Raw genomic sequence first — 26,683 nt, 5'->3', positions numbered from 1 at the left:
AGCTGCTCTTTTATCATTTCTGAAATTAGAAGGGTAACCATGGATCTTATAACACCTTTGCACAGTGTGTCCTGGCATTTTGCAATGTTCACAATAAAATGAACTGGTTCTGTTTCTTGGATCAGAACCTTGAGATTGTCTAGAGAATTGTTGTTTGAACCTATCCTGTGTGAACCTTCTGTTTGCAGCAAATGCCATTGGCTGTTCAGGATTCCCCTGTGATCCTTGATATATCTTTTTATGATTTTCCTCTTGCACAATCAATCTGTAAACATGTGATATGCTTGGTAAAGGACTCATGATCAGTATACTTCCTCTCAACATCTCATAACCTTCATTCAGCTTCATCAAAAAATTAATTACTCTTCCATCTTCCTTAGATTTCATCAGCTTAGTAGTCAAACCACAGTTACAGTTTGTACAGTTACAAACTGGTACACTATCTACTGAATACAATTGATCCCACAACATCTTCATCTTTGTGTAAAAACCAGAGATGTTATCATTTCCTTGCTTAATTTCATTCAAAGACTGCTTGATCTCATAAAGTGTAGTTTCAGAAGCCTGACCAAATCTCTCTTCTAAATTCACCCAAATGTCTCTAGCAGTGGTATAATACAACACACTCCTAGCAATATCCTGATCTAGAACTCCTAATATCCAAGAAATCATCATACTGTTACATCGATCCCAGGCTTTGTATGTAGCATCATCTAGAGGTGGCTTAACAATGGAACCATCCACAATTCCAATTTTATTCTTTGCTGTTAGGCTCAGTAATAACGACCTTTTCCAATCAGCATAACTATTTCCATCAAATTTTAATGATACAAGCTTCATTCTAGGATTATCCGACGGATGTACATAATATGGAGAAGTTGGATCTTGTGACGGATCAACAGTTGGAATGACATTGTTATTGTTACTAGTACTAGCCATTTTAGAGAAGTAATATCAAAGAAATATCAATTGAATTGATAAGATGACTGAAATAGACTTGAATCGAGGAATAATCAATGATCAGCAATCATGACCGAAACAAAACTAGCAGATTCGATGAGTGAAACAGAGACTGATGCTCAATGAAATGAGTGAAATTACCGAAGAGTATCAATTTTGAAGACGATTTCCATCATTAATCGTGAATCAAGAAACTGTAAATCGAAACAACAATTGTTGCTCAAGACTAATCAATATCAGATTAAGTAAGTAGAACTTGAATTTTACCTCAAGAACCTTGAAGAACACGAAGAACTGATCGATGATTATAACGACGCCTCAATCCGAAATTCAGAAACTCAGAATCGTGCCTGGATGCTCTGATACCATGTTACAATTCAAGAAACTAAAAAGAGCTGATCTACTTTTCATTAGAAGAATGCGGAAACTGAATTACAATCTTTCATTACATCTACTTTCTCAATAATATCTATGAATAGCTGAAGCTAACTAGAGAAAGATATTGAGAGAGATCAGAGAGAGAGTAAGATCAGAGAGAGAGATATCATGATTCTCTGGATACATTTTTGTTACTTACTCACTAATCTATCTAAGAAAGACTATATACAGAGTTTTTGTCTAACAGAGAGGATGTGGTCCTGACACCAGCTGTCATTTGTATGTAACTAACTCTGCTAGAGCTACTGGTATGGTTGCTGGTGTGGTGTAGTGTGACTGCATTTGCTGTTTTGGCATTCCGTGATGTCACACCTTCATCATCTTTTTCTTCATTATATGTAACAGTTTGAGTATTTCCACTTGAACCTGGGACATCTGTATACCAAAATAAAGAAGCCGTATGTAGCTCCTCTTCTTTACAAGGAACGTCATTGAATCTTATTCGTGTAGTTAGAAGCTTTGTTTGCCCGAAAGTAAATGTAGTTTTTGGCCTTCAATAGAAACTTGTTGCTACTTTAAGCTTATTTTATATTTGGCATCCCTGTTTATGTACTAGTAACACATTTTGTGTCCCTGAATAATGTCAGTAAATTTCTTTTCTATATCAGACACCAAGAAGTTGAGATGCTGATAGGCAAGAGGAGTGTAGATTGCTTAATTAGCAGTAAAAACACTGTTGTTAACAACCTAGGAGGCGGACGCTGCAGGCACAGAAATATCAGGGATTTGTCCCATCTCACGCTCCTGTCTTCTAATAGAGTAAAAAGACAAAGAGTTAGAGGAGAATTTTGGATTGGCCATATCATATTCAAAATCATCAAACAATGTAAAGTTGAAGTAGGTTTCAGAACTTATGGAACCTTTGCCGCACAATCATATAGTACTAATGTACTTCAAAATTGTAGCTTCTTGATTATAACAAGAAAACAAACAAGGGTACATCATTACAAAGATCTATGGTTAATCAAGATTGTGTAGCCCTTCCCCAAAGATAGCTGAAAAACCCATCATCTCATTCTCTGTTAAGCATAGCCCAAATTCTATATCTCCTTGGGCATCTTTACAACCTGAAATAGACAATTTTTCTGAAACAAATTCATATTTTTTGGGATTTCCCCATCCAAAATCTATATTATAGAAATAGAACTTTGGTGATCCAGCAATTCCTGTGATCCGTTCCCGCTTCCATTTCGTCTTCACTTCTTTGAATTCCTCATACCACATCTCTGCGCCTTTCAAGATTCCATCTTCATTCATCTTCTTGTGAATCGACTGCCCAATCAATTCAGCTGCTTTAATCAATCCTTCATTTTCTTCTCCTATTAGTTCAGAGTTTTTTGTGGTTATAAAACATATAGTCAAGCAATTTCCAAAATAAGTTTCTGAAACTGGTGGATCCAGGCGAGCTCGACAGTTGACTGCAACTATTAAATGCTCTTCTTCATCCTCCTCGTTGCTATCAATTGCCTTCTGTGTCTTTGCTAAGCAACTCCACGTGTACCCACAAGCTACCGTAAATGATGATATATGTGATAGTCTTGGTAGTTTGGTGGAGACCAGCTTCTTTAGTGCTTCAATGTCACTTTGATTCAGCACAAACGTAGCTCGAACTTTCTTAGCTGGAGCTGGAGGAGGAGCCAGTGTTGGCGAAGTTTGGGAAGAATAATTTTCTCCCATTTGACTTAAATAAGTACCAGCTAAATTCTTAGGATCTTCGATTACACTTCTATCATAAAATGGGAGGCTGAACAATTGCGAATTTTTCAACATCATTGACGGTGCATCATCACTGATATTCATGGTACTTTTAGAAATTAAACCCCATGCTCGGATAAAATTAAATATAGTACTTCCATCCGCAACAGCGTGGGAACTGGTGAATCCAATGCATATCCCCTGGCCTGGACAACATGTTACTTGTATAGCCAAGACCGGAGAAACTTGCACTTCACACCCATCATCAAGCAATCGTTCCTTAATTGCTGGCGGCAGCTGAGGAGCAAGACATGATAGATCATTAAAATCTCGTGATTGATTCCCTGTAAGACGAATAAAATCTGCATCGTACTCAGCAACTGTAAATGAAACCGAGTCGCCATCCAAGTAACGGATGGATGGCTTGGCGACAGAAGCACTATCATGATCACAAGTAGTTGGGATTAAAAGGTTACCGGCCAATGGAAAGTAGTGTTGGAGTGCCAAGGACAGGGAGTTTTTAAGACTAGGAACATGAATTTGAGTGAAGTCTGTTAAGGAAATATTTAAGTGGTAGAAGAGCAGGCGGCTAAAGGGACTGAAGTCTAGCCACAAAAGGTCGAAAAAAGTGAGGGGCATATAGTTTTGAGCCACCGTACCAGACGGCGGGGATACTTGGCAATGTCCAATCACCTTCAAGATGGGTGTGTTAGAAGCCATTTCAAGCAATTATTTGATGGGTTTAACTTCCCCTTTGTTTTTTTGTCAATCTACTAAAGTAAGGCTTCATAGTCTCTCATTTTGTCACATTCCATCATTATCTTATCTTAGTATCCTTACTATATTATCCTGGTTTTGATTATTATTCTAGCTGGTTGATGTTTTTTCGGTATTTTATACATTTTAATGTATTTATGTAAATATATTAAATTAACACCTGCCACGCTCAGAGTAGGTCGCATAAAATTATTAGCTTTTATTTGTTTATATATCAACCATAATTGGTTTCAAAACACAAGAAAGTAACAAACTTGCAGTTCAGATATCGCCTTACAACTAGAGAAGAGTGAATAAAAATGGATTTCAATGCTTATAGAATATTTATATGCAACCGGATACTAATACCCTTCACCACTGGAGTATGTTGTTAAATAAGGCACAGCTTCAAGAAAGTTTCAGTAGTCCTTCCCAAAATATAGACGAAAAAGACACCATTTCATCCTCTGTTAAGCACAATCCAACTTCAATATCTGCGATGACATCTCTGCACCTTGTAATAGACAGCTTTTGTGAAATAAATTCGTATTTTCGGGGCCTTCCCCATCCAAAATCTGTATCATAGAAGTAGAAGTTTGGCGATCCAGCAATGCCTAAGACCCTTTCACGTTTCCATTTGGTCTTCACTACTTTGAAGTCCTCATACCACATCTCTGCACCTACTAGGATCCCACCATTCAGCTTCTTGTAGATTGACTCTCCGATCAGCTCAGTTGCTCTAATAAATCCTTCTCCTCGTTCTCTAACTAATTGAGAGTTTTTTGTGGTTATTAAACAGCTCGTTATGCAATTCCCGAAGTAAGTTTCAGGAACTGGTGGATCTAGACGAGCTCGACAATCTACTGCGAGCATCAAATGCTGTTCTTCATCCTCCACTGTGCTATCTATTGCATTTCTTACTTTGGCTAAGCAACTCCAGATGTACCCACATGTCACCGTTAATGAGGATATATGTGGTAATCTTGGTAGTTTTGTTGAGACCAGCTTCTTGAGTGCTTCAATGTTGGTTTGAGCCAGCACAAGCGTGGCTCTAACCTTCTTAGCTGGAGCGGGAGCTAGAATTGGAGGAACATGGGAGTAAGATTTCTCTTTTTGACTCATATAAATAGCAGCTAAATTACCCTCCGGGTCTTTGATTACACTCCTATCATAAAATGGAAGTTTAAACAATTTTGAACAATTATACAACGATGCATCATCACTGAGATTCAAGGGAGAACTTTTAGCAATCAAACCCCATGCTCGGATGAAATTAAAAATAGTGCGTCCATCTGCAACTGCATGGGAATTAGTGAAACCAATACAGATCCCCTGACCTGGGAAGTATGTCACTTGTATAGCTAAAACTGAAGATACTTGTACTTCACATCCTCCATTTAGTGAATGTTCCTGAAACCCTGGTGACAGTTGAGGAGCAAGACACGATAGTTCATCAATATCTCTTGACTGATTCCCTGTAAGACGAATGAAATCTGCATCACACTCTGCAACAGTTAGTGAAACCGAGTCTCCATCCAAGTAACGGATGGTGGTCTTGGTAGAAATGCAAATCCCATCATTGTAAGTAGTGGGAGTTACCAGGTTACCAGCAAATGGAAAGTAGTGCTGGAGTGCTAGAGACAGGGAAGTTTTAAGTTTGGGAACCAGATCTTGAGCAAAGTCTGTTCTGGTACCATTGAAGTCATAGAAGAGGACGCGGCTAAAGGGACTAAGGTTTAGCCACAGAAGGTCGAAAAAAGTGAGGGGAATAGAGTTTTCAGCCACTGTATCAGGTGGCGGGGATATTCGGCAGTGTTCAATCACCGTTATGGTGTGGCTATTAGAAGCCATTTCATGCAAATATGCAATTATTTGACGGGATAATCTTATCCTTTGTTTAATTGTCTCCCATCCTTTACTTTAGCATTATGATCACTGTTACCTTTAGTTTTACAAAGTTGTCTGCCAAAAAGATTACAGAATGTCCAATGATAAGGTATGCACTAACTACTAATCAAGTCTTATTGCTGGTATGCATGCAATTTGCTTGTATAAGATAATCAAACGACTTCATATTCTTAGTCCAGCATCCCTGATCTCTGATAATTTGCTTCGAATTTGTTTTTATTATTTATGAACAATTAAAAGATAATGCAATTTATTTAGCAAAACAAAAAAAAGATATTGCAATTTAAGTAAATTTATAAATAGTATTTTCTGCAGTTCGGTCTTACTCAAGAACATCCTTTTAATCGAGGACTAAAAATAACTATAATTATTTTTACCACATTAATAAATAACTATAAATAAAATATAAATTGATTTGCTTTAAATTAAAATTTAGGAGAGAGGAACAGAACTTCACTAAATTTGAAATGTTTGGTTGTAAAATAGAACTAGAATTAAAGTTTAAGTCCTATTTTAGCATTGCAATGTATTTTTTAATCTCAAATTAAAATAATAACTATAATAATTTTAGTTTTAGCATTGAATTTGATCTAAGTAGAAATGTACGTAGAAATGTAAGAGCATCTCCAACCATGACCTCTTGTTAGCTAAAAATCACTCAAATATAGATATTAGGTAAAAAAAATAGCACTCCACATCATATTTAGTTCATGTTGAAACCTAAATCTACACATTAATACATACACATACACATTAATACATACATATATTTATATAATATTTAATACATAAATATTAAAATTATTATTTTATATATAATATTTTTAATTTATAAAATATAAAGCGTGAAAATATTGTTATCTTATTAACAAAATTTATTAATTATTTTTAACAAAATATATATATATATATAATACAATATATATTAGTAACTTTTTATTATATAGATATTTGTTATATTTATATGTTATTATATTTTCAGTTGTAATAATTATTAAATTACAATTATATATTTTTTCATGTATTGAATTAAATATTAACTAAATTTATTTTATTACTTAAAGTCTATATATATACATATATAAAAATGAAAAATAGGAATAAAATAATATTTTCGAATATAGCTAATGATTATAGCTAATACCACTGGAGTGCATGGCTTTACAGGTTCAATAAAATTTTAGATAATCATGATTTGGCTAACCATTTTAGCTATCATGGTTGGAGATGCTCTAAGAAGAGTATTATACTATTTGACCATACCAAAATATCGTTAGATCCAAGTAAATGAGATGAACAACTGCATCGACCATAACTTGTATGACTTACCTTATTATCAAAATCACATGTGGTCAGCTATTCTCAAATTATAATAATAGCTATAATCATTTTAGTTTTAGCGAACTAACCCTTAACCACCTTCTTCAAACACAAAAATAATGTTTGGCCAATATATTGCAATTTCAAATTCCGGCCATCAAAGTGTAAGATTGGACAAAGTTAAGCTACCACACCTTAATTGGCTTTCTTATTAATAATAAGCTTTTTTCTTCTACTTTTCTAGATCATCCGGGCTATGTGCCTAAGTTTTATTTATTTTATTTTTCTCTATGTTAAGGTTTATATTCTTCATAAATAAGTATATGGTATAAAAAAATTCGGCTTATAATCGAACCCTGAACCAAGATCTTTACTATTAGGTTATACTATTCAGCTCCTTCTTTTCTCAGTATCTTTTAGGTTTAGTACTATAATAAATAAGACTTAAATCTCAAAGTAGTAAATTAACTGAGTGTCACATATCAAAAAAAATCACTAAAGTTATCGAGGACTTGATGCCACCATTTTAGTTGAGAGTAATGATAGCCCCATTAGTCAATATCGTTGACTTGACGGGAGAGTACATGTGGCAGCGATGACTTGGCCAACATGGATGTAACGGTAACTTCTTTTTATGTGGCTAAATAACGACGACTATATCATCTTAATACACAGCTGCATATACGTATATAAATTAGGCTTCTTGGAGTTGAATAAATACAAATCAAAATCCCTTCTATATCAGCTCAATTTCTTGAACATAGTTGTTGCTCATATATCTAAGTATCAAAGCCCCATGACTAGAAGCGCGGATAGTTCTTCCTCTTTGCAGTCGGTGAAGAAGGAAGAACACAAATTGTGTTTTTGTGGGAGACTAACTAGAACTTGTGTTTATTGGACTCTAAAAAATCCTGGAAGGCGATTCTACACTTGTGCCATACCAAAGGTAATTTTTTATTATTTTTCCTTTGATATGCATACAGTTGTAAATAATGCTTATAAATTGTTAATTGTAGGAAGAAGGAGACTGCCATTTTTTCAGTGGTTTGATAAAGATTTATGCCCTAGAGCAATGGAAGTAATTACATACTTAAACTATAGGAGAATTTTATTTAGAGGAAAAGTTGAAACTTATTGAAGAAAACTTAGCAGGAAGTGTTGAAAAAAGAAAGATTTTGAATAAGGAAAGGAGGCTGTTAATTGATGCAAGAATTCGTTTAAAGGATGAGAAGAAGAAGATGAAAAAACATTTGAAGCTCTATATGTTCCTTGATGTGATGGTGGTTGCATTTGTCATAAATTATAAGTAGTTGGCTGTGTAATGGTTGTTCGAAGTAGTGAATGTCATGGTTTGAATGAATTATATGGTTGTCATATTATGCAATTAATGAAAAGGTCATATAGATCACATTTTGCTACATATGCAACAAAATAGATAGTCATGGCTAATGGTAATAAATTGAAAATTCAATGACAAACTTGTAACCTAAATAGAGTGCTCACAAAAAGATCACAGAAGAAATCATAAATTGATAACTTGAAAATTATACAAATCAGACTCATAAGTCTTACAATACCATTGCATAAGTCTTACAGGAATATCAAATAACTTAAGCCTTACATAAGTTCAAGAGGAACAAAATAGAATTACATCAAATACTAGTTTCAAAAGCAATATTACTTAAGATGGTTAATTTATTCCACAAGGTTAATTGGATCATCTGCAGTGCTCTTGAAACCACTCGACCTTTTTAACTCAATGCTTGTTCTAAATGCATAAGTCCTCCTCATTGGTGGAGGAGGATTGTCCACCCTTTGAATATTATTATTTTGTTGATTAATCCTATTTGCAGTTGATCTTTGTTTTGGTATAGAAGGTGGTGTGTAGATCTAGGTGGTCTAAAAGACACCAAGCCAATTGTTGGCATGAAAACAACCTTTGTGTCTACAGGGCCTCTAAGCTCATCACTAAAATTCATATAATCCTGATCACTGTTAGACCATTCATCAACATTATTTTCCTTTAACCAAAGGCATTTTCTACCTTGGAACTTTCTTGATAAAAACCAAGGGTTGATCATCAGCAAACTCAACTTTTAATGCATCTTTTTCTTCCTTTGGGTTTTACCAACTTGTCCTTCATCTGAATCCCCTTGATTAACTTCATCCCCTTGTTGTTGCTTGGCTTCTGTTGCCATGTTAGAAGCAATTGATGATATCAAACAGAAACTATCAGAAGTTCATTTCAGAACTTACATATCAACGGATGTTGATGACAACATCAACGGATAATGAAATATCAACGGATAATAGGATATCAACGAATGATGATTTCAACGAATGATGATGTCAACGGATAATGAAATTAGTATTTGTCACATCAGTTGTTCTTTGATGAGAAAAAGGAAACATGAACTCAAGGCAGTGAAGGACTTTATCTCAGAAGCAATAGTATAGGTTTCCTTGTTGTTAATAGAATAGGATTCCTTATACATTGGTAGTTGTGCTCTCTATAAAGCACATATTAGGTTCATGCTATAAGCATTACGATATTGTTATATCTTTCGCATAACCTAGCAGCTCTCAAGGATATTTGTTCATCCTTTCGAGAGAGTACATATGTAATAAGTTTTTATCAGTTAATACAAAAACTGTTGATTCTGTTGAAGTTTTGTCGATTATATTGTATTAACTGTATTCACCCCCTCTATAGTTGATTAAGGGCCTAACAATTGGTATCAGAGCTTGTTGTTAACGTACAAACAGTTTAAGATCTAAAGATCAATCAACAATGGCAGACAAAGAAGAAGAGACACAGAATCTGAAACCACAACCCCAACCGGATCACGGATAAGCAACAACATGAGTAGGTATGAAGCAATCAAGGTGCCTATCCTGAAGATACATGAATATCCAATCTGGAAAGTTAGGATGGCCATGTGTTTGGAAGCCACGGATCCTGAATACCTAAGCAGGATCTATGATGGTCCTCATAAACCAATGAAGGTAGTTGTTTCACTTGCAGGAGAACCAGAAAAGATGATAGACAAAGACAGGAAGGACTATACTCCTGAAGATATCTCGTCTATCATGAAGGATACTAAATGCTGAAGATATCTCATCTATCATGAAGGATGCTAAGGTTAGACATATCTTGCACAACAGTCTTGATAGTGTTATGTCCAATAGAGTCATTGGATGTAAAATAGCAAAAGAGATATGGGATGCTTTAGAAATAAAGTGTCAAGGCACAACTGTTATCAAGAAGAATATGAGGGCAGTACTTACTCAAGAATATGAGCATTTTGACTCAATGGACAATGAATCCCTAACTGAGATCTATGACTGATTTCAAAAGTTGATGAATGACTTATCCATTGTCAATAAAGAATATGATTTGGAGGACTCAAACTTGAAGTTCCTACTTGCTCTCCCTGAAAAGTGGGACTTTAAAGTCACATCAATCAGGGATAACTATAATCTTTATATCACACCTCTAGATGAGATCTATGGAGTTCTGAAAACCATGAACTAGAGATGGAGCAAATGAGCAAGTGGAATGGATCAAAAGCTAGACCAGTTGCACTCAAAGTTGAAGAGAAGCCAAAGGAGAAAGCTAGGAAGAAAAGTTACTCCAAAGGGAAAGCCATGATTGCTAAGTCAGATACTGAATCATCAAATTCTGATGATGACTTAAATCCTGATACTGAATCAGATACTGATAGTGATCACAACAACAATGAAGATATGGATCAAATGGTTGTCCTACTGGTTAAAAGTTTCAAGAAGATGGTCTTTAGAAACTTCAAGACATGGAGAAGATTTTCCAGAAAAGGTTCCAGTTCCTCAAACTCTGATAAGAGGAACAACAGAAGAGATACTGATTGGAAGAAAACTAGATCTGGAAAACCTTACAAGTCAAAAGAGAGATGTTACAACTGTGATGGATTTGGAAACTTTGCAGCTGACTGTAGAAAACCCAGTAGCTGAGAAGAAACAAGCTTTGATCTCAAAGAAGAGAAACTAGGATGATTCATCAGACTTAGATAATGGGATCAATTATGCTCTCATGGCAAATACTGATGCTGAGACCGACAATGCTGAATTAAAGGTACCTCAGTCTACTCTTGCATTTGATACTGATGATATCTATGAATTAAGATTATTTCTTAAGACTCTGCATGTTAGTTTTAGGGATCAAACCTTAGAGAACAATGAAATCAAGAGTGAAAACCTTGTGCTAAAGAAAAGGAATGATTACCTAGAAACTGAATTGCTTTCCATGCTAGAAATTCAAAAAGAAAGAGATAATGTTGTTTATGTTAAAGAAAAAATGTTAGAAAAACATGCTTATCTAGAAAAGGAGCTAGGTAAAGAAAGAGAAGTCATTAAACTTTGGACTAACTCAGGAAAGACAACTCATGAAATCTTAAAAAATGGCTGTTGAGGATCAGGATTAGGATATTCAGCTAGATCTAATTCTGATAAGAAAAGTGGAGAAGAAACTGAGAAAATAGAACCAATAAAAATTGATAGTCAGGTCAAATTAAATAAGGTTCAAATAAAGATCATTAAGTTTAATCCTAGTGCTAATAATGTTAAATCAATCCATGAGGCAGGTACTACCTCAACACCTATATCAAACTTAATTACTGAAAAGAGTGAACAAGTTCACACAAATTCAGTAAATATTGGTTCAATGACTCAGAAACAGCTTAAGCAAAAGCTGAAGGATTTATACATGAAAGACAAGAGGAAAAGGTCTAGAAAAAATAGGAATGGCAAGGTAGTGTTAATAAGAATGGAAATTATGTGACTCCTTCTAATGCACCTAGAAAGACCTGTTCAAACTATGGCAACACTAATCATCTTGCTAATTCTTGCCGGAAGAATAAAGAGATAAAAGTTGTTCCTTCTAAATCAGAGTTTAAGAATAGAATAGCTAGATATAAACCACAGAATCCTTGTTTTCATTGTGGTAGTATTTGACACTCTATTTATACATGTAAAGAGTATCACAGTTTGTAATATGATTTTTATAAACTGAAACCCTCTTTAGTTAAAGCAAAATCTGTTTCTGCATATATAAATACTGATAGTAAGAATGTTAACATAAATTCTGATATGAAGTCTTCTGCTGCATATGATAAAAAACTTAAAAATACCAAAGGATCCAAGAAAGTTCGGGTCCTTAAAAACACTAACTGATTCAAAGTACCGATTGCAGGGTGACAGGAGGAATGCTCTAGTTTTGGAAAGTGGATGCTCAGGACATATGTTTGGTTATAAATCTCTGCTATCAGAATTTGAGGAGAAGGCTGGCCCAAGCGTTTCTTATGGAGATGACAACTTAGAAAAAATCTTGGGATATGGAAAAATTAAATTGGAAATGTCATCATAAAAAATGTAGCTCTGGTTGCAGAACTCAAGCATAATCTGATCAGTGTGAGTAAAATCTATGGCAGAGGTTACCATGTCAATTTTTATAAGGAGCATTGTGAGATTGTAAGTAAGTCTGATGACAAGATCACATTGACCGGTGTGAGACATGGTAGTTTATATGAAGCCAGGGTCTCCAAAAGAATTGATAATTCAGAAGTTTGTCTGCTGAGCAGAGCATCTGTGGAAGACAGCTGGAATTGGCATAAAAGACATACTCACCTCAACTTCAACAATATCAATGAACTTGTGAGGAAAGATCTTGTAAGAGGATTGCCCAATGCAGTGTTTACTCCTGATGACTTATATGATTCATGCCAGAAAGCCAAACAAAGGAAGACATCTTTCAAGAGTAAAACTGAATCCTCAATTCTTGAACCATATCATCTACTTCATGTTGATCTCTTTGGTCCAGTGAATGTTATGTCGATTGCCAAGAAGAGTTATGCACTTGTGATTGTTGATGAATATACAAGATACACATGAGTGTATTTTTTACACACCAAGGATAAATCTCCATCCAGTCTTCTTGATCATGTGAGGGAGCTGAAAAAAGGGTCAACATACAAAGTGAAGATCATCAGAAGTGATAATGGAGCTGAATTCAAGAATAGCTCTATGGAAGATTTCTGCAAACTCAAGGGGATAAAACAAGAGTTTTCTGCTCCTGGAACTCCACAATAAAATGGAGTTGTTGAAAGAAAGAATAGAACTCTAATAGAAGCTGCAAGAACCATGCTAGAAGATGCAAGATTGCCTACCTACTTCTGGGCTGAGGCTGTGCAAACTGCTTTCTTTACACAAAATACAACGTTGATCAACAAGCATGGAAAGACACCATTTGAGATGGTGAAAGAAAAGAAGTCAAATTTGAAATACTTTCATATATTTGGTTGTAAGTGTTTTGTTCTCAAAACTCATTCGGAGCAGCTTACCAAGTTTGACTTAAAAGCTGATGAAAAAATCTTTGTGGGATATCTATTATCTATAAAAGCCTTCAAAGTTTACAATCTGAGAACATGAACAGTCATGGAATCTATACATGTATCTTTTGATGATAAGAAGATAACAGGTCTAGAAGATACAAATGACCATGACAAGTTGAGATTTGAAAATGAAGTACCTTATGCTGATCTTATAAATCCTGACTCTGATTCAGTAAATTCTGATATCATTCAAAGCTCTGAGGTTCCACAGAATAGTGGAAATTCTTCTGAGAATGAAGCATATGTTGGGGGGAGCAACATGACTCAAATCCAGAGACTACTGCAAGTGATTCAACTCAAGAAACATCAGTAGAAAGATCATCAGACTCATCTTCCTCAAACTTTGATGAGTCAAATACTGATAACAGTGGAAATACTGATTCAGGGGGAACATCAGGAAACAATAGTGGTACTACTCAAGGAAATAACAGAGAATTCATAGATCAAGGGGGAAGTTCTTCTTCTGGGAGTCAACTTCCATCTGCAAGGAAATGGTCTAAGTCACACACACCTGACTTAATCATTGGAAACCCTGACAGTGGTGTAAGAACAAGAAAAGTCACTTAGAATGAATGTCTCTACCACTCTTTTATATCTCAAACTGAACCTAAGAAGGTTGAAGAAGCTCTATAAGATGCTGACTGGATCACAAAAATGCAAGAGGAACTCAATGAGTTTGAAAGGAACAAAGTCTGGACTCTTGTGTCCAGACCAAAGAACAGATCTGTAGTTGGCACAAAGTGGGTGTTCAGAAACAAAACTGACAGTGAAGGTATTGTTACAAGGAACAAAGCAAGACTGGTTGTAAAGGGTTACTCACAATAAGAAGGTATTGATTATGATGAGATATTTACTCCAGTTGCAAGGTTAGAGGCAATAAGAATCTTTCTTGTCTATGCTCTTCACAAGAAGTTTAAGGTGTTCTAAATAGATGTGAAGAGTGCATTCTTAAATGAAGAACTCGAAGAGAAAGTTTATGTTGAACAGCCTACAGGGTTCATTGATCCAAAGTATCCAGATCATGTCTACTTACTGGATAAAGCACTCTATGGATTGAAGCAAGCTCCAAGGGCTTGGTATGAAGCACTTGCTCTATTTCTGCTAGAGAGTGGTTTCATAAGAGGTGCAATTGATAAAACTCTCTTTTATAAATACCATGGTAAGGACTTATTATTAGTACAAATATATGTTGATGATATCATTTTTGATCTACTAATGATAAACTATGTGAGAGATTTGCAAAGCTAATGCAGTCCAGGTATCGAATGAGTATGATGGGAAAATTGAGTTACTTTCTGGGGTTACAAGTTAAACAGACTGATGAAGGAATCTTCATAAATCAATTCAAATACACCATGAACTTACTCAAAAGATTTGGAATGCAAGATTGCTCAATTGCATCAATTCTCATGGCCACTATAACCAAGTTAGATTTAAATACTGGTTTTTCAGGAGATATAACTATCTACATATGTATGATTGGCTCACTCCTATATCTGACTGCTAGTAGACCTGATATCATGTATGCTACTTGTCTCTATGCAAGGTTCCAAGCTGACCCTAGAGAACCTCATCTATTAGTTGTGAAAAGAATTTTTTAGTATCTCAAAGGCACCATGAATCTGGGATTATGGTATCCTAGAGATTCATACTTTAAGCTAATTGGATATTCAGATGCTGATTTTGCAGGATGCAAAATAGACAGGAAAAGTACTTCTGGAAGCTGCCAATTTCTTGGAGGCAGATTGGTTTCTTGATACAGCAAGAAACAAAAGTCAATTTCCACTTCAGCTGCAGAAGCAGAATACATTGCTGCAGGAAACTGTTGTGCTCAGATTCTATGGATGAAGAATCAGCTGCTAGATTATGGGTTAAACTATTCTTCTATTCCTATATATTGTTATAATCAAAGTGCTATTGCAATGACAGGAAATCTAGTTCAGCATTCAATGACTAAACACATCATCATCAGATACCATTTCATAAGGGAACATGTGGAAGCTGGTACAATGGAATTGATCTTTGTTCCAACAGATCAGCAAATACCAGATATATTCACCAAGCCTCTCTGTGAAGCTACATTCACAAGATTGGTGAATGAATTGGGAATGATTTCAGAATAATTCTCAAACTCTGATAACTAAGTCTGCTGATATTTTTGAAGCATGGTATCTTATTATGTGTCAGTACTTGTTAGATATGTTTTTTTGTGCTGAATGTTTGATACCATGATAACATGCAAACTGTGCTACATGATCTTATGTGAAAATTGCATGTTGAACTACTGATTATGCTTATAAACTCTGTTATTAGTTAAACTTGTTTTGACTAATAGTTTATGTCAGTAGTTGACAAATCCTGAAACTAGTAATTAAGATACTGATAATGGTCAAACCATGATTGACTGTTATACTTCATTGATTATTTTGAATTTATTCGAAATAAATTGTTAATAGTATTTTTAATTAATCAGTGAGTGAGTGGAGTATCTTTTAATTGCTTAAATAGGTTAGCTATTGATGCAAATATCCGTTGATACTTGAGTTTTAACATTGGGAATAGGAAAATAAAGAGAGAGATTACTTTTTGCTTGCCTAGATACGCGTAATCGTGTATACTTATTATGTCTAATTATTGCATGGTCAATCAAAGAGTCTCTTCAGTTTCTACTTTATTTTCTATAAATACAACCCTTCACTTTCCAAGCTTCTCATTACCTTTTCACTCACAAATTCCAAAATACTCATAATCTTCATTACAAATCTATGGCCATCTATTCTCGTTCACATGGGGTCTACCATCCAGTAGCAGATCCTGATTACGGGAGATTGTATTTCAACATTGGTCGACTAAGGGCAGTCTTCCACGACCAAGATTATCATCATTCTGAGATTCCTCGGTCGGTTCTTGATCGACTAAACTCAGATGACACTGAGTCCCTTCATCTCTTTAGACTATACTTTTAGTTGAAGAGATGAGACGAGCTGATGTGGCTGCACAACGGCGTCTCGAGGAAGAACAACGCCGCCTCGTATGGCTGGCATTGCAAGAGAATATCATTTCTCTTGCAGGCTCGATGTCACGAATCTTCCATCGAAGAACAATGAAGAAGCTGTAAGAAGAAAAGAAGAAGAAGCTAGAATAGATAGATTGTTTAGGGTTTTATTTTTAAAATTCTATGAAAATCTTGTATTCTACTTCTTAATTAATGAATGAATATATATTATCTTCTTTTACTTCATTAAGTGATTACTTGATTACTTTCTTGTATGTGTGCTTAAATGTTCTAAAATGTTAAATGTTAAATCAGTGCTACATGCTAAATATCAGATATTTTTCATAGTGCATATGAATAAACTGATTTCTGTTTGAGTTCATGTGACACTTCAGTACAGATTGAGAACTACAGGAAGTAACTGTTGTTAAAGAAGAAAATTTAAGGAAGATTTATTTCTTAATCACTAAGAATTATAATCTTTGAGTGTTGCTTATAATTCAAAATCTATTGAAACTTTCTTTTTCTGATCAAGAAAATTGTCCACACTCAATCTCAAATTTTATACATCTTATATCTTAGGGAATTTAAATCTTAAACACTGATAGATTCAATCTATACAGTAGTTAAAGTTCTTGATACTGAAGAAAATTTACTTTAAGCATAAATCATCCAAGCTGGTCAAAGAAGGAAGATTTCTGGAAGCATTCTGAGCTGAGGAAGTGGAATTAACCTCTGACATTACTCAAGTTAAAGAAGCAGTTCAGGATGAAGAGTTAAAGTCTGATATTCACTGAAGCAAGATTGAATATGCATACTTGATTCCTGCATTTAGATAGTTTTGACATCATCAATTGGAACTTGTCCATAATTCCATAATAAACAAGTAGGAGGAATTGTTAGAAGCCATTGATGATATCAAACAGAAACTATCGGAAGTTCATTTCAGAACTTACATATCAACGGATGCTGATGACAACATCAACGGATAATGAAATATCAACGGATGATAGGATATCAACGGATAATGATTTCAATGGATGATGATGTCAAGGGATAATGAAATCAGTATTTGTCACATCAGTTGATCTTCGAGGAGGAAAAAGAAACAGGAACTCAAGGCGGTGAAGGACTTTATCTTAGAAGCAATAGTATAGGTTTCCTTGTTGTTAATAGAATATGATTCCTTATACATTGGTAGTTGTGCTCTATATAAAGGACATATTAGGTTCATGCTATAAGCATTGCGACATTGTTATATCTTTCGCATAACCTAGCAGCTCTCAAGGATATTTGTTCATCCTTTCGAGAGAGTACATGTGTAATAAGTTTTTATCAGTTAATATAAAAACTGTTGATTCTGTTGAAGCTTTGTCGATTAGATTGTATTAACTGTATTCACCCCCCTCTACAGTTGATTAAGGGCCTAACATGCCACCTTCCCACTCCTCCCCTATTCTCATCTTCTTAGGCCTTCCTCTAAGCTTCTTTGGTATGTCAAGAGGCAACATTATTTCTCCTCCATGGAAATCCCAATATTGCTCACCTTTCATTGCTTCAGGAGAGTGCTTGTATCTAGAAAGATATTTCTTCCTTTTATAATAGTCAGACACATAGTCTTGTGGCTGGTGCCTCCTAGAATGAATAGCAGCTATGGTATGATGGCATGGTATGCATGTCAGATCATACACTCTATAGTCACAAGTGCCCTTCTCCAAATTAACTTTAACTGATCTTGTTCCACACTTCACTTGAAACTTTCTTTCACCATCCCATGCTATAGATCATTTTCTAGATTCCGTTACAAGAATATACAAAGTCTTCGTGATTTTAGGACATATGTTCATCTCACTGTTCATCATCTCATTTTTTCTTCTTCTTAAACTTGTCATTAGTTTGAAATGTATCTCTTGTAACATAGTCAATAGGGGCATGAACCTATTTGATATGATAAGAAAAAGTCAGTAAAGAACATGTTAAAATGCATGATATATTAAATTACAAGTGAATACCTTTCTTTTATGATCCCAGAATTAAAGCTTTTAGACATTATTTTCTTTGTTGTCAACTAAAGAGTGGGTTGTAAGATGAGATTTGCACCATTATTTTGGATCTAGTTTTGAGAGTTGAGCATATGCACCCTTTGAATGTCTCTCAAGTTCCTTCATTGCTCTTAAATGAGCAACCTTATGTGTTGACAATGCAATAGTCCAAAACAAGCTCTTTAAGATTCTAGTGTTGAACCTGGAAGCAAATGAGAAAGCCCAAGTCAATATATAAAAATTTTTAGGAAATGAACAAGTAGAGATATAATGCTACCTTCTCTTGAAATTGGCACAAAGATGCCTTTTGCACAATCTGTGCTCCATAGAAGGCAGTGTTGGGAACCACGGACTTAGGGTGTTACTACGTTTTACGATAAAGAATACGAAAAGAGGATTACCTTGTTAATGGTTGATTCCACGCTCTTCTATTGTATTCCCAAATTCCCTTGAGCGAAGTGTGGCCTCCGTCTTCTCAAGTTATTCTCTCTTCTTGCTCCTTGGTGGCTACAATATGTTTTCACATAATTTCCAAGCAAGAAGAGAATAAGAATATATATAGGCTACAATAGGGACCATGGATAATTAGGTTGGGCCTTCTAATTACATCTTGAGCCTAGCCTAATGTAATTAAATATTAATTCAATCCACTAAAGAATTAATATTTGCACTACCTTTCCTAATACCGTAATTTAATTAATTCGGTTCCAATATTATTTGCTTATTAAATTCCCCATATTTAAAATATCATATGTCCATTAATTAAATAAATTACTGATAATTTATTTAATTAATATCTTTTATCCTTGATCATCTACTCAACCTTTATTTAATTATGCCAGAATAAATTCCACCTGCAGGGTTTCACATAATTAAATCTTTTTGAGCTTTCAAGGGGACATCATTAACCCGAATATTATCAGGACATGGATTCCTTCAATAAATAATATCCACCATGTATATAATTCCATCACCCAAAATATAATGATATAATTCAAAAGAATTATTTCATATATAAATCAAAGCATGTAAATAATATACACGTGTCAATTACTATTTCCGGATTAAGAACCTAAACATTAATAATAACATAGAATCTTAGTTCTCCTTCTTAATCAGTATTAAGGGAACAATTCTAAATTTGATCCTGTTCAATATACACAAAGTATACTAGCATTATTTATTAGTCAATATAAACTAATCTAAATAATACTACAGCCATACCAGTGGATTGTCCAACACCACATGTGCTGTGAACCTTATTATATTATATAACCGTATTTAACAATCTAATATTATGGATCCCATTTGATACTAGATTATTCACAATATATAATATTAGACAACATGTAAACATTCAAATGATTCTCAAATAAACTGGCCAGAAATAAATGTACATACTTCAAATAAATATTTTCAGTATACACTAACAATCTCCCACTTATACTCAAAATATTCTATGTGTACATCAGTGTTTATTTAATCCACTATTACATAAAAATCTATGTGTCCATCCATCTGACTCCTATCGCCTCCACATGCTTGTCAAAAACCTTGGTTGGCAAGCTCTTTGTGAAAGGATCTGCTCGGTTGTCTTCTGATGATATGTGAGCCACAACTATATCCCCTCGCTTTACGATTCCTCGTATGAGATGATACTTACGTTCAATATGTTTAGTTGCTTTGTGGTCTCGCGGTTCCTTTGAATTTGCCACAGCACCAGTGTTATCACAATACACCGTCAAGCTCCTAGGCAAATTAGGTACCACATCTAAGTCCAAAAGGAAGTTCCTGAACCATACAGCCTCCTTGGCAGCCTCAGAGGCCGCCACGTACTCGGCCTCCATGGTGGAGTCTGCAATGCATTTCCTCTTTACACTCCTCCATATAACGGCTCCACCTCCCAAAGTAAAAACATATCCTGAGGTTGATTTCCTCTTATCCCTATCTGATTGGAAATCTGAATCAGTATATCCCAAAGGAAATAGATCTAAGGCCTTGTAAATTAACATATACTCCTTAGTCCTTCTCAGTTACTTGAGTATAGTTTTTACTGCACTCCAATGTTCCTGACCTGGGTTCGACTGATATCTACTAACCATGCCTACAGCAAAGCAGATGTCAGGCCTCGTACATAACATAGCATACATTAAGCTTCCACATGATAAAGCATAAGGAACTGCTTTCATGCTCTCTATATCCTTAGGTGTCGAAGGACACTGCTTCTTAGATAGAGCAACTCCATGCTTAAAAGGTAAAAAACCTTTCTTGGAGTTCTGCATGTTAAAACGAGCAAATACTTCATCAATGTAGGGCTCTTGAGATAAAGCCAACATCCTTTTCTTGCGATCCCTTATAACTTTGATCCCAAGGATGTATGCCGCTTCACCTAAGTCCTTCATGTCAAATTGTTTGAACAACCATGCCTTTACTGATGACAACATCTCAACATTATTTCCAATGAGTAAAATATCATCTACATATAGTACTAGAAAAACCACTGCATTACCTTCACTTCTCTTATACACGCACGATTCGCTTGGACTTTGATCAAATCCATATGACTGGACTGCCTGATCAAAATGAATATTCCAGTCTCTAGAAGCTTGTTTAAGTCCATAAATAGACCTCTTAAGCTTACATACCAGATGCTCTTGGCCTTCCTTAATGAATCCTTTTGGTTGCTGCATATAGATGGTTTCTTCAAGACTTCCATTAAGAAAAGCTGTCTTGACATCCATTTGCCAAATCTCATAATCGAGATGAGCTGCTATAGATAAAAGAATACAGATTGACTTAAGCATGACTACCGGTGAAAAGGTTTCCTCATAATTGATACCTTCTTTCTGAGTATACCCTTTCGCAAAAAGTCTTGCTTTCCAGGCTTTCACCTTTTTATCTAATCCCCTCTTTTTCTTGTAGATCCACTTACATCCAATAGGTTTTATACCTTTGGGTGGTTCCACGAGCTCCCAGACCTGATTAGAATACATTGATTCTATCTCAGATTCCATCGCCTTTTGCCAAAGATCTGCATCTTTGTCTTGTACTGCCTTGTTAGATATATTTGATAATGTCATGGCTAATATAATTTATGTTTAGATTTTAGATCTTACTTAACAGGACAAGTCAGTACTTAACCATTAATCAGTACTTATACTGGAAGTCAGGACTTAAGGATATCAGTACTTATATTATCAGGAGATAATCATCAGAAGTTAGATATCAGAACTTAAGTGCTGAAGGACGTTCTGTTGGATTTTAATCGCAGCGGGGGCATGGTAAAACACTTTTACACATACAAAATCCAAATAAAAGCATATAGATCATGAATAAAAATTCGAGGGATCGAATCTAACCTTTAAAATAATTCGGAGACAACGATCAGAGATCCTTAGCAGTTGCTCCTCAAGTGTGAAGCACTCCACCGGTATCCAGCAAGAAAACGATGTTAAGGAGGAGGAAGGAGGTGGAGAGAATTGGGTTTTCCAAACTTTTTGGGTTTTTGGGGTTCTTGGGTTCGAATAAAAATAGGGTCTATAATAGTGTATTTATAGGCAAAATTTTCAGCTGAAATTTTTCCATAAATATTATTATTATTATCCCATTTATTATTCTCATTAATAATTAAAACACCTTTTAATTATTAATCCTTTTTCTAAACACTTTAGAAATAATTCTCTCTCTTGATTTAATTTCCAAAAATTAAATCCTTAATTAATAATATTAAGAACTTTTCTTAATTAATTTATAATCAATTAAATCTCATTTAATCAATTATTAAATTTGCCAATTAATTATTTATTTCACAAATAAATAATTATTAGCCATTATTAATTAATTCCTCCACCATTAAATCATTCTCTTTTTATGGTGTGACCCTGTAGGTTCAATATTAAGCCGGTAGTAGAAATAAATAATAATAAAACTATTTTATCATTATTTATATAAATTCTCTAATTTCTTAAATATGATTAATTAATTAATCACATTTATTCTACATCGTGAGGGATACTTCTCAGCATATCGCGACTATCCGGATAATACGAATTCACTGCTTAGAATACCAAGAACCTATTCAGTGAATAGTTACCGTACAATAAACTCCTTCTACCCTACAATGTCCCGATTAAATACAAGGCATGGATCTCGTGTCAAGCCTATCTAATTTAATCACTTGCTTACCATTTACTATGCGTAGTTCTATGCAAATTAGAAACTCCTTTCTAATTTCATTCACTCTGGCCAGAGATTCCTGAACTAGCATAAGTGGATCAGCCTTGAACATTCGCTTCCTTCACTGGAAGGGGTAGATCCTTTATTGATCATACACTATCTTCGTGTACAAATTCCTATACCCAGTAGAGCCCTAATAATTGTCCCTAGAGACTAAGAACTAAACCAAAGCATAGTTCAGTGTACACAAGATGACTATGATGACCTCAAGTCTAAGGATACTTGTACAACTATCACTATGTGAACAACTGCTGACACGTGAGTGAACTCCATCAGTTGTTCAGCTGTGCGAATCATGTTCAGTGAACTTATTCTATAATAAGCACCTACATACTAGCTATAGTGTCACCACACAAATGTCTATGAGAACAGACATCCTTCATAATGAAGCAAGCATAGTATATACCGATCTTTACGGATTATTAATTACCAGTTAGTAATCCTATGACCAGGAACTATTTAAGTTTAGAGTTATCATCTTTTTAGGTCTCACTATTATGATCTCATCATAATCCATAAAAAGCTTTACTCTAAACTATGGTATATCTTATTTAAACACTTAAATAGATAGAGCCCGTAATAAAAACAAAACAAGTCTTTTATTAATATCAATGAAATCAAAACAAATTACATAAAAAGTTATTCCTAAATCCTAATACATGATTGGACTTAGGACATATTCCTTTCAATCTCCCACTTGTACTAAAGCCAATCACTCTGGTATCTAATACCCATCTTGTCTTTATGATGATCAAAGTGACTTTCATAAAGTAGCTTTGTGAGTGGGTCTGCTATGTTGTTATGTGTGTCAACCCTAATTCAATACAATATAAGAAATGTTACCGCGCTCCCACTAACCCTTTTGTAGACGCATGGTTCATCTTCGTTTTTGATGAAATCAAACTCTTTGATTGCCTCATCAAAATGAATGTTCCATCTTTCGAGAAGCTTGCTTTAACCATATATGGTTTGCAGCAGCTTACACACTAGGTTTTCATTTCCCTTGGAAAGAAAACCATATGGCTATTTGCCAGATCTCATAGTCATAGTAAGCAGCATTCGCAAGCAAAATCCGAACTGATTTTAACAGGGCTACAGGTAAAAGGTTTCATCAAAGTCAATCCATTGCCTTTGTTTGAATCATTTTGCCACAAGCCTGGCCTTATAGGTCTCCACCTGGCCATCTGCTCCAATCATTCTTTCGTATACCGTATACATAGATTCCTTTTCGGATTTCATGGCACTATGCCATTTCTCTGAGTCAACACTACTCATAGCCTCATTATAGGTTACAGGGTCGTCATCATCAATTATCGACAACTCATTGTCATTCTCAATGACAAGGCCATATTTCCTCTCAGGTTGGCGAGACACTCTCCCTGATCTATGAATGGGCTGTTCCATAAAAGGTTGTTCAGTCGAAACAGGTGTTTCCACTTGATCCGTAGTAGTTTGTGCTTCTTAAACTTCATCAAGTTCAATTTTGCTCCCACTGTTTCCTTCAAGGATAAACTCCTTTTCCAAGAAGGTAGCATGTCTGGAGACAAACACCCGATGATCAGTGTAAAAGTAATACCCTAAAGTCTCTTTAGGATATCCCACAAAACTACATTTTACGGATCGATATTCCAGCTTATCTGGGTCAACTTACTTGACATAAGCTGGACATCCCCAAATCTTAACGTGTTTAAGACTCGGTTTCCTTTCTTTCCATATCTCATACGGAGTTTGAGGAACAGATTTGGAAAGCACCTTATTCAGTAAATATGCTGAGGTTTCCAATGCATAACCCCATAGGAATACTGGAAGATTTGCATAGCTCATCATGGAACGAACTATGTCTAACAAAGTTTGATTTCTCCTTTCAGATACCAATCTGGAGGAGTCCACTGGGAGACTATACCATTTACTTTGAGATAATCTAGAAACACTCCATTAAAGTATTCACCACCTCGATCTGATCGAAGAGTTATAATACTATGTTTGGTTGTTTCTCCACTTCATACTTATATTCTTTGAACTTTTCAAAGGCCTCAGACTTGTGTTTCATCAAACACATATCCGAATCTAGATCTATCATCTATGAAAGTAATGAAGTATGAAAATCCAACCATGGCTTGCTTAGACATTGGTCCACATACATCTGTGTGTACCATTCCTAGCAAATTTGCAGTCCTCTCTCCATGTTAAAGTTCGATTTGATTGTATTATACACTGTATTCACCCCCTCTACAGTGTGTGTGACCTAACAAGTGGTATCGGAGCTAATCTGTTAACACACATACAGTTAAAGATCCAAACACAATCATGTCTGACACAGAAACTCCAACTAAGCCTACCAAAACTGAAGAACCTCCAAAGACACAAATTCAAAGTCGGTATGAGACTATCAGAGTTCCCATACTGAGACCATCTGAATATTCCATATGAAAGGTAAGGATGACCATGTTCCTGGAAGCAACAGATCCAGAATACCTTGATAGAATCAAGGAAGGGCCTCACAAACCAACCAAACTCGTTGTTGCAGTTGCAGGTGAAGCAGCAAAGACCGTACCAAAGGAGAAGAGTGATTATACTGCTAAAGATATAGCATCAATAGCTAAGGATGCTAAGGTACGACACTTACTGCATAGTGCCATTGATAATGTAATGTCAAACAGGGTAATCAAAATTTTTGAATGATTTATATGATAGATTTGTCAAACTTTTGAATGATTTATATGATAGATTTGTCAAACTTTTGAATGATTTGTCATTGGTTGATAAAGAGTATGATCTTGAAGATTCAAACCTTAAATTCCTGTTAGCTCTTCCTGAATGCTGGGATATGAAGGCAACGACAATAAGAGACAACTACAATCTTGATGAAACAACTCTTGATGAAATCTATGGAATGCTCAAGACTCATGAACTTGAGATGGAACAAAGAAGCAAGAGGAAAGGAGGAAAGTCAAGGACAGTTGCTCTTAAGGCTGAAGAAGAATCCCCCAAAGCAGCTTCCTCAAGGAAAGACAAGGGTAAAGCTCTTTTCATAAAGTCTGATACTGAGTCATCAAGTTCTGAGAGTGATGATGACTCAGATTCTGAAAGCTTGCCTGAGACTGATGCTGATGAGGAGATGATGAAGCTGTGTGCTCTTATGGTGAAAGGCATCACAAAGATTGCATACAGGAAGTTCAGGAAGGGAAAGAAGTTTTCCAGGAAAGGCATAAGTTCTGATAAGAAGAATTTCAGAAGATCTGAAGGCAGAGGAGGAAAGTCTGACAGAGGAGATTATACAAATGTTAAATGCTATAACTGTGGTGAGAAAGGCCACATATCTCCTGATTGCAAGAAGGCAAAGGGTGACAAAGGCAAGGCTCTTGTCACAAAGCAGAAAAGGTGGACAGACACCTCAGACTCTGAAAGTGAGGAGAACTATGCATTGATAGCAAATGCTGATAAAGAAAGTGCTGAGAGCAGTTCTGAAGCTGCTGAAACAAAGGTACCTCAGACTACTTATGCTTTTCATACTGATGATATTAATGAGTTGAGAAGATATCTTAAAACCATGTTTGTTAGTTATAGAGATCAAACTTTAACATATGAAAGATTAACTTCTGAAAATCTTGCATTTAAGAAAAGAAATGATTTCTTAGAAAAAGAGTTAGTCATGTTCCATCAAACTCAGAAGGATAGAGATGATGCTTTTTATGTTAGGGATGAAGTACTAAAAATGAATGAATCTCTAAAAACTGAGTTAGAAAAGGAAAGAGAGATTATCAGGACTTGGACTAACTCTGGCAAAACAACTCAAAATTTGCTAAGTAGTGGAAACTAGAAAGAGGGCTTAGGTTATGGAGAGGATAAGAATGATAAAGGAACTGAAGAAATTAAGCCTGTTGTTAAGCAAAAGCCAAAGTTAAAAC

General features: G+C 35.2%; 2 protein-coding genes across 2 annotated transcripts; both read right to left on the bottom strand.

Moving 5' to 3' along the window:
* Nucleotides 1-2,274: 2,274 nt before the first annotated feature.
* Nucleotides 2,275-3,884, bottom strand: LOC141721015 (malonyl-coenzyme A:anthocyanin 3-O-glucoside-6''-O-malonyltransferase-like). The gene has a single exon (XM_074523750.1). The coding sequence runs from the start codon at nucleotides 3,811-3,813 to the stop codon at nucleotides 2,359-2,361; it is 1,455 nt and encodes a 484-aa protein (XP_074379851.1). The 5' UTR covers nucleotides 3,814-3,884; the 3' UTR covers nucleotides 2,275-2,358.
* A 115-nt stretch (nucleotides 3,885-3,999) lies between these two features.
* On the bottom strand, nucleotides 4,000-5,839 carry LOC141721016 (malonyl-coenzyme A:anthocyanin 3-O-glucoside-6''-O-malonyltransferase-like). The gene has a single exon (XM_074523751.1). It carries the CDS (start codon nucleotides 5,698-5,700, stop codon nucleotides 4,258-4,260), a length of 1,443 nt encoding a protein of 480 aa, XP_074379852.1. The 5' UTR covers nucleotides 5,701-5,839; the 3' UTR covers nucleotides 4,000-4,257.
* Between the last annotated feature and the right edge of the window lie 20,844 nt (nucleotides 5,840-26,683).

The sequence above is a fragment of the Apium graveolens genome, chromosome 4, assembly GCF_009905375.1.
Source record: "Apium graveolens cultivar Ventura chromosome 4, ASM990537v1, whole genome shotgun sequence".
Classification (NCBI taxonomy): domain Eukaryota; kingdom Viridiplantae; phylum Streptophyta; class Magnoliopsida; order Apiales; family Apiaceae; genus Apium; species Apium graveolens.
This window is presented reverse-complemented; position numbering and strand designations above follow the sequence as displayed.

Bases quoted from the DNA above. Each gene is read 5' to 3' on its own strand.
- LOC141721015 (XM_074523750.1), bottom strand. From the start codon at position 3,813: ATGGCTTCTAACACACCCATCTTGAAGGTGATTGGACATTGCCAAGTA.
- LOC141721016 (XM_074523751.1), bottom strand. From the start codon at position 5,700: ATGGCTTCTAATAGCCACACCATAACGGTGATTGAACACTGCCGAATA.